Source organism: Dipodomys merriami, unplaced genomic scaffold (genome assembly GCF_024711535.1).
Source record: "Dipodomys merriami isolate MVZ:Mamm:240054 unplaced genomic scaffold, mDipMer1.0.p SCAF_17, whole genome shotgun sequence".
NCBI classification, from domain to species: domain Eukaryota; kingdom Metazoa; phylum Chordata; class Mammalia; order Rodentia; family Heteromyidae; genus Dipodomys; species Dipodomys merriami.
Genome location: NW_027203048.1, coordinates 31,461,810 through 31,470,317, shown reverse-complemented (window position 1 = coordinate 31,470,317; position 8,508 = coordinate 31,461,810). Strand labels below are relative to the sequence as shown.

General features: G+C 45.1%; 1 protein-coding gene across 4 annotated transcripts in view; it reads right to left on the bottom strand.

Moving 5' to 3' along the window:
* Window positions 1-434: 434 nt before the first annotated feature.
* Sptbn1 (spectrin beta, non-erythrocytic 1) overlaps window positions 435-8,508 on the bottom strand; it is a 188,551-nt gene continuing 180,477 nt past the window's right edge. For 2 of the 4 annotated variants that reach the window (XM_070025627.1, XM_070025628.1), the window contains 4 exons: window positions 4,647-4,885; window positions 3,482-3,655; window positions 2,412-2,454; window positions 435-1,766 (listed from right to left, as the gene is read on the bottom strand). In XM_070025627.1, the coding sequence (XP_069881728.1) occupies window positions 1,548-1,766; window positions 2,412-2,454; window positions 3,482-3,655; window positions 4,647-4,885 (675 nt within the window). In that variant the 3' untranslated portion in view covers window positions 435-1,547. Of the gene's footprint in view, window positions 1,767-2,411; window positions 2,455-3,481; window positions 3,656-4,646; window positions 4,886-7,249; window positions 8,116-8,508 lie in introns of those variants that run through there. The other 2 variants (XR_011372528.1, XM_070025629.1) reach the window with 1 other exon arrangement.

Sequence of the window (8,508 nt, the reverse complement as noted above, 5' to 3'; positions counted from 1 at the left end):
AAATGGACTTTAAACCTTAAACATTTCAAAAACAAACCAAAGTAAAATTATGTGGCATGTAATAATAAGATTCCAGTATGCTTCCTGTAGTAGTTTTACTGGAACACAGTCACACTGAGCTTTGTACACCACCACCTATGGCCTTTGTTCTAGAAGAGTGGAGTGTGAATGGCAAGATCTAAAACATTTACTCTCTCTGACCTTCTATAGGAAAAGTTGGCCACCTGTGTCTAGTAACTGTTATAAGTAAAAGATCAAATCTGGATGTCTTTTTACTTCATACCATCTATTATTCTCTTTGCTGGGGTATTCTAAACTGGTGCACCAGACGTGCAAAAATATGTCAAGAATTCAGAAGGTATGATGCTTTTCCACTCACCATATCTTCCTTTGTGATTTCCCAGGACAGGAAAGACCACCATTAGTCACCATGCTAGATTTAAAAGCATTTAATGACATAGCATATATTTAACAGATAGGGCAAAAGTTGAGAGGTACAGGTCGTACGACGGAGCACCAGGCCTGAGCGACCACTCCTTGTTCAGGCCCAGCCTCTGGAGTTCATTCCTATCAATGCCATTTTGATTGTGCAGTAGGATGAAAATTTGTCATTACAATAGTTACAGTGACAGAGAAATGCACACTATGTATCAAACAGCAAGGTAATGAAGCAAATTATAACACAGTGTGGCAACGCACGAGCAAGTAACCATTAGAGTAACATTACTTTGTCCAGTAAATGCTTCCGTTCCACTTGTACACTTACCAATGATTTAAAGGGTTTATTATACATCTAATTTTATTATACTTTGTACTAGAATTATCTCAAACATACAATATAATGTATTTCAGCAAAAAAAAAAGGATTGAAATTACAGATTATTTAAAACAGTATCAGTTTTCTATTCCTTCGTGTGTGTCGACATTCTGAACGCTTGTCGCGGTTGATGCAGGAAAGCTGCATGTTGTGTGTTAGTAAGTGAAGCCAGATACAAATGGTTTGGTCTGTAGGTTTCAACATGGAACTGCCCTAGGGCTGCGGCGAGATCATAATACATGATCTGCTTAAGTAAAAGGTACACCCATCGTGGGCATTTCTAATAGTCAAGACTCAGGGTCACCACAGGAAGTGGAAGAGGATGGAACCAGGAAATTGGTACATCTTGTCTCTGGTGAGCACAGGAAATATTGTTTAAGCACCGCTGCCTTGCAAACCAACAGCACTGGAGGCAGGTTATTTCCAACACAGCCTCACAAAATTGAGGAACAGTTTAAATATTGAGATCTAATCTATATAATTTCATTACAAAAAAAAAAACAAAACCAAAAAACAAACCTGGCCTTCCCTCTGCACCTCAAACTTTTGTAACTTGGAGATAAAAGTGTTTTAGGTGTATTCCCCAACCCCCCAGAACTGCTCTATAAATTAAAAAAAAAACTTGACCACATGGAGGGAACGTTAGGCACAGAGTAATGTGTTGGTCTGAGCTTGCATGCTGGATCTCACTGAAAAGGTAAGAGGAGGACAGGAAATGACACAGAAGAGTTCACTTCTTTTTGCCAAAAAGGCTGAAGCGCTTCTCTTTGTCTTTCTCTTTGTCCTTCTCCCGTTTGCCGGGACTGGACTCGCTGGTGATGGTGACCACGCTGGTGGGTAAGGTCTGCGCCCGGCTCGAGGCTGGTGTGCTCTGGGTGCTGGCAGACAGGTCATGTTTGTCAGAGGAGATAGCGGAGGAGATGGCCTGGATCCACGTGTTCATTTCCTCCTGGACAGAGCAGGGGAAACGGGTGAGACTTGGCCCAGAGGCAGGAGTGGGAAGAGCCCCAGCCCCACTGACCTGACCCTCTAGGCCTGCCAACACAAAGACCGTGGAATGGAGCGGCTAAGCAGGGCTGAGCAGATTCGCTTCCATTCATGGTTCCTAAAGGCGCCTCTGCCTTTCAGAAGAGCTAAGCTGAAATTCAGGGTGCTGTCATACGAACCACACAAGACTGGGCACAGACTGTAGGGAATCAGGTCTCACCCAAGCCAGTGCCTTTCCTTTTCAAATGCACATTGTTGCCTGTCTTTTCTTCGAGTGGAAGATACCCATGCAACAGCTGGACTGCGGTGGAGGTGTGTGGTGCAGAAGGCTCCTGACTGGGCCTGGGCCGCCTCTCTGTGCTCTCCAGCACTGGGAAGGGCAGGCAAGGCTTCCTCCCTCAACTCCAGTGTAAGTACTAGCTCTTCTCCATCACAGAGGGACACAGGATGACAAGTGCCGCCTTCCAGGGACATGGAGAGAAGCGTCCAGTGCTAGAGACTGTGCAGACCACGTGACATGTGGCTACTGATCATTACTTAGACGAACAACATTACATAAACTTACTTGCGCCTACATATCTGAGAAAAACAAAAGCTAGTAACTTACATCATCTTTGGCTTGGAAGAGGTACTCATTGCCATCATTTAGTCTGTAATCACAAGGGAAAAAAAAGTAAGTTACTAATGTAAGTACCCTAATTTCCATATTCTATGTGGGATCTGAGCAGGCAACAGATTGACATGAGAAACATTAGCAAGAATTTCACCTGTAACATCAAGCATGCCTGGAGATGCACGCAAGTCCAGCAACAGCCCCTGGACATTGAGAAGTCATATAATACCCTAGGCCAATCCATAGCTGCTTGGTACTTTAACCATAAGCCAGGCACCAGTTGGCTCATGCCTGTAATCTTAGCTACTCAGGAGGCTGAGATCTGAGAATGATTCAAAGCCAGCTTGGGCAGGAAACCCTGCGAGACTCTTATCTCCAATTAACCACCAAAAAGCCATCAGTAGATTTGTAGCTCAAGTGGGAGAGTCCTAACCTTGAACATAAAAGCTTAGGGATAGCATCTAGGCCCTGAGTTCAAGCCCCAGGACTGGCACCAATTAAAAAAAAAAAGTCCCAAACAAAATTTACCTTTGTATGTACCTTTGTTGTAGAACAAAGAGTACTGGCATCCTTGATTGTTGGTCTAAACTGAATTCAAGTGAAAGCTCTTCAAAAACAATAGCCCTTTGGGAATCCTGTTCCTGAGTCTGTTTTACCTACAAAAACCCTTCTAGATCTCCCCTCGTATGTCTCAGAACAAGGTCATCCATGGGAGGAACTTCCTCATGACACCCAGTGAAGCCTGGGCTGGATTAAGGAAGGGCTACTGCTGGTGCAGCGGCAGGACGAGCCCCTGAGGGATCATGCTGCCTGCACCCCGCCTGACAAACTGCCAAATGCGCCCAACCAACCCATCACAGTGTTGGTGAAAGAAAACCACACCCAGGGCTGGAGGTGTGGTAGAGCTTTGCCTAGCAAGTTCAGTGACCCAAGTTCAACCCCAGTACTGGAAAAAAGAAGGAAAAAAATAACTTATGCACACACAATAAATAAAAAAATAAAAACCCAAGGGAAAGGTAAATCTACAGTCATTCTCAGTAACCATAAAACACATCAGCCCTCACCTGAGCTTGAACACGTGTTTCTTCTTCTTGTAGTCAAGGGCCACTTCACAGACGGCTTCCTTCAAACTCACAGGGACCTCGCTGTGGTAAGGGATGCCGGAAGCAGCGGTCTTGGCGTCTTTGTAGAAACCCATTTCTTGGTTATTTATGACACAATATACATTGTGCCAGGACCTACACATAGTAAAGAAAGATCTGTCAATGGCAGTAAAGAATTAAGAATCTGTTTGACGTGAAAATGACTATCATGTGACTACGCTATGACCTCTCATCAAATATACTCTCATTAAAAAATACTGCACTGGGCACTAAACAACAGGATGAAATTCCTTCAGACTCCTGGGGCTGCAGTGGCAACTTTTGAGGGCGCCATCTCTGAATTTGGGGGAGAAATGCGGTCCTGTCTTAGGTAAAGGCACGTTCAGCTCTGCTGGGAAATGCTGGTGCTCAGGCTCTCTGCGATGGGCCAGGCTGGACTTGTTTGAAACATGCTTGGTCTCACGTGGAAGCTCCTCCACTCTTGGTGGCACTGTGTATGTGGTTCAGCCACTTCACAAGGTGGCAGATCCAGAGCCACGAACACTTCTGGGTACCTTTGTTGGACTAAGGTGGCCTTTTCCCTACGTACAGCAAATGGTCATGTTAATTTTTCACAACAAATGCATGAATTTGCATGTATGTCACGGTCAATGTGAAGGACAGATATAGATAGCACGACCCCAGGTAGTGTGCAACCGCCACGACCCTATAATTGTGATCCTAGGCAGTAGTTTATTTGTTAAGCACAAAGACTTTGGAGTCAGATGAGTTTTACATCATCTTTTGCCATTTAATAGATGACCACTGAAAGCACCCTTTACAATCTGTTTGATTTGACGTGGATAAGACCAGAGGAAATGTAACAGGTAGATCCCACAAGGAATCCTACAGAGGAATTATTAAACTTAAGGAAGATTCCTCCATGTAGTAAATTCTTTCTTAGGATGAACCGAGAATGACACTGTATTACAGTGTAGAAGCAAAGCAGAAGCAAAACCCAGTGGTTACTGCGTCTGTGAAAGCACAGGAGCCCGGCCTCCTCCACCAGGCCGGGCACGGCCAGTGGTCCTCGGTCCTTGCACAGGATACTGTGTCTCCCTGGCTGCTGCGCCTGCGCTGCCCTTACCTGCTTGAGGCTTTTTTGTTGTGGGCCTCCCACTCGTGCTTCCGGTTTAGGAAGCCTTCCATCTGGGCCGCGGGGGTCTCCTGCGTCCTGGCGGGCAGGGTGGCGGCACTCTGGGCTGGGAGTGCAGTCTTGGCCTTGCGGTCAGAGGTCGGGGAGGGGATAGGACTGGACTCTTTGGAGCTCGTCCTCTGTTCAGCAGCGCCATTGACCATTTCGCTGGTGTCCACCGTATCTGTCATCTAGGGACAGCAGAGAGGCCATTTAGCTAACCTCAGGAGCCATCAGGCAACTGCATACGCTCTGACTGACTCGCACATGTGGCTGTGTATAAATGCCTGGCACAGATGGAGGCAGTACAGTAAAACCCTTGCATACCCCACAAAGCCAGCTGGACACCAAGGACATTAGAAGGTGGGAATGGATTAAGGGCCGCCCGCTTGCGGGGGAGAATGAGAAAAGCGAAATGCCAGGGTGAGTTTTACTGCACTCTGCTCCCCTGATACCTCCGTTTTCTTGGACATAGCTTAGACCATCTCCTCTTAGGGTTACTTTAAAACAAAAGGACAACAGCAACAATCACACATTAAATATGAGAGAGAATGGACGTTATACAGCAGCCACCTTACACCCAAGGGTGCCACCAGAGGGCGGCTGAGGTTGAAGCAAAAGGGCATTCACAAACAGATGGAGACACAACTCTACCAGAACTACCCGGCATTCCCACACACTGCGACAAGGAGAGACTTCAGGGTTCTGAAAATGCTCTGCCTCCCTGCCTACCCCCCACCCCCAACACATTGTCATAAACACATGCAGAATTAGGATGACAGTCATGCATTTCACATCTCCCTTCCCCGTTAGACTTCGGAGCTTAAGGGCTGGAAGGAAAAAAGGCAGGTCAACAAACACCAATGGAGTCACATCTGCCGAAAGGTGGATGGTGAGTGGGTTGTAGTTGGTGTTAAAGGAGCTGGAAAAGCCAATCACAGTCACTCAACACCACACAGCTATTTACCCCCAAACACAGACAGAACCAGGGCCTTCCCCATCACGGGTGGTTGATCACGGTGCCTTGCTGCACTGAGACGAGAAAGCCCAGAGACAGCCAGGCTTCCAGGGCTCCGACCCAGCAGGCTGGAGACGTCTTCGGGAGCGTTCCTTCCCAAGCTCACTTAAACTGTGACCCTCACGGCTTTTCGGCTTTGAACATGGAGTAGGCTCTCTTGATTCATTATCGTTTTCAGCCTGTGTACCATCAACTGTGTACCATGAACTGTAGCAGCCCCCGGCTGATACACCCAGGGCGCGGATTAGCGAGTTACTAAAGCTGGGTGTGGCTGACGCTTTAGTGGATTACAGACAACCTGCACCCCTCATACACAGACAAACACGGAGGTGTCAATGGCATACTCATTAGCTACATCCCCCACCACTGCTGCCCAGAATCCGAGTGACACCGAATTAGCAGCAACAACCTTGGCAGGAGAAGCGGTAGACTGGCCACCACCACTGGAACACAGATCTGTCAACTCTCAGGGATTGGATTTCTTGCTTAGGTCTTATCTAGTTGGCTGAGTCCAAAAGCTCCATTTTAAACAAAATTCATTCTCTGGGAAAGGGGCTGGTGAAAACTTAGGAAGGGGTGGAGCGTTACTAGTTTATGCAAGCCATTGTACCTGACATCAAGGTTTAGAGTGTGACTAGAGGCTGTACAATTTAAGGTGGTTTCAATTCTTTACTGTCATAGTGATGTGGACAACTGTATTATTAGGGCAGAAAGGTGTGTGTGTGTGCGCGTGTGTGTGTGTGTGCGCGTGTGTGTGTGTGCGCGCGTGTGTGTGTGTGTCAGAGAGACAGAGAGAGGGAGAGAGGGAGAGAGGAGAAGAGAAAAAAGAGACTCGGGGATGAGGGGGGAGAGAGAGGCTTTACGTATGTCAGCCTATAGAGTTGTGCTTATGAGCCAGATGCTATTACAACCCCCACCCCCACCCCCTTCACACTGTTTGGGGAAAGGGAGAGAGAACTGTCTTACTATGTAAGTCTACGCTGGGTTCAAGCTCCCAGTGTTCCTGCTTCAGCCTTTCAAATAGCTGGGATTGCAGGTGTATACCACTGTGCCTGGCTTCTCTTTCACTTTTAGGAGAGAATTGTAGGAGAGGAAGTAATAACAACTAAAAAGCAAACTGAATTAAAAGAAAAGGAGTGGATTTTAAAGTTGACAAATCTCTTCTAGCATGAGACCTCAGGAAACTTGTGGTGAGGAGTAAATGAGTTTGGTGTACAAAGTGTGAGTCCAGAGAGACATGGGGTTAGTTAGGATGTTCAGAAACCAAGTTAAAAAAAAAATTTCATGCTGCAGAGTTGGTTTGAAAGCCACTAAAGCCAGTGATGACCTGGAGAGACAGACATTTATCTGAAAAAAGCTAGTTTATCAGACTGATCGACTCCAAGGTAAGGGGAGTCCGGGGAAATCTCTTCGGAGGGAAATTCTGCAGCAAAAATTTTTTCTTTAGAATTAGAGGGAAAGAGAAAACCCCAAACCAGTATGCAAGAGCTAATTAATGTTTATGCAAATGAGTCACTAACCAAGAAAACAAGGAAAATAAAAGGAACAAAATGAATTTTAATGGACATGTGCTTTAAGCATGCCAACAGACAACACACCACTAGAGACAAACATCAAAAGCAAATCATGATGCTATGATCAAACAGCAGTACATGTGGACACACTCCCCCCTCACCAACCCCAGTGCTCCTCTCCAGCATTAGTCCACAGTGCTTTAGTGGTTGGCCACATCTGAGATGCTTAAATCGGGAGGTGAACAGAAATGCAATGTGACAACTAGTAGCACAGGAAACTCCTGCTTGATTTTCAAAGTGCATGAAGCAACACCACTTTCAAGTTCATTAACTTGAGTCTCTGCATCATCACTCCAAAGAATGAAATGGCCTTTTTTTCTTCTAATGCAATCCAATTGTTAATTACAATTTTGTTCTGGCAAGCTACCATTTAAAAATCTAGATTAAAAATAGACATGGAGCAAAGGCTACAGAAGCATCATAGCACTCTTTTCTTATGTGTGTATGTGGGGTTCTATTTTGTCTTCTGAATATAAAAAGCATTAAAACTTGAGTATTGGTCTGGATGATACAAAATTTAAACACATACACATACACACATATATGGTAACATATACGTATAGGTCAATGACACACAAATCTAACTTGGGGCCAGAAACACATGTTTTAGGGCTCCTTAATGATCAAAGCAAGGGTTTTTCTGTTTTGTTTTGTTTTTTCCTCCATGATAAATTTGGATGTGTTTTAAGGCAGAGACCCAATAATGGAGCACACTACCCCAGAACATTAAGAGGCTTGGCATCTATCTATATACCCATCTACAGTCACAAGTAGATAGATATGTACATAGAGATAAGGAAAAACAAACAAGATGCTATATGATGTTATCCTGACAAAAGAAAAAAAAAAGACATGCATCATGAAATGAAAAGACAAATCAGACTTAACTCATGGAGAACACATACCAAAACAGGTTTCTGACTTCACTAACACATCTAAATATGGCAAATGAGCAACTGAATGTCTCACAAGGCTTTGATGCAATATGGATTTTGTTTTGTTTTGATCAGGAAATCACCTCTTTCATCAGCTTTTATTCCTAAGGAAAAGGATTTCTGTTAAAACATTTTCAATTCTTGCTGGTGGCCTGGTAACATGCCATCTTAGAAGACTCTTCACTAGAGAGCTCCACAAAAAGTCTTGAGAAAACGAATGCATCAGCCAGATTCACTCGAGCTGTACCACTGAGTTTCTATTCCCAGACACCTAAGTCACCTCTGAA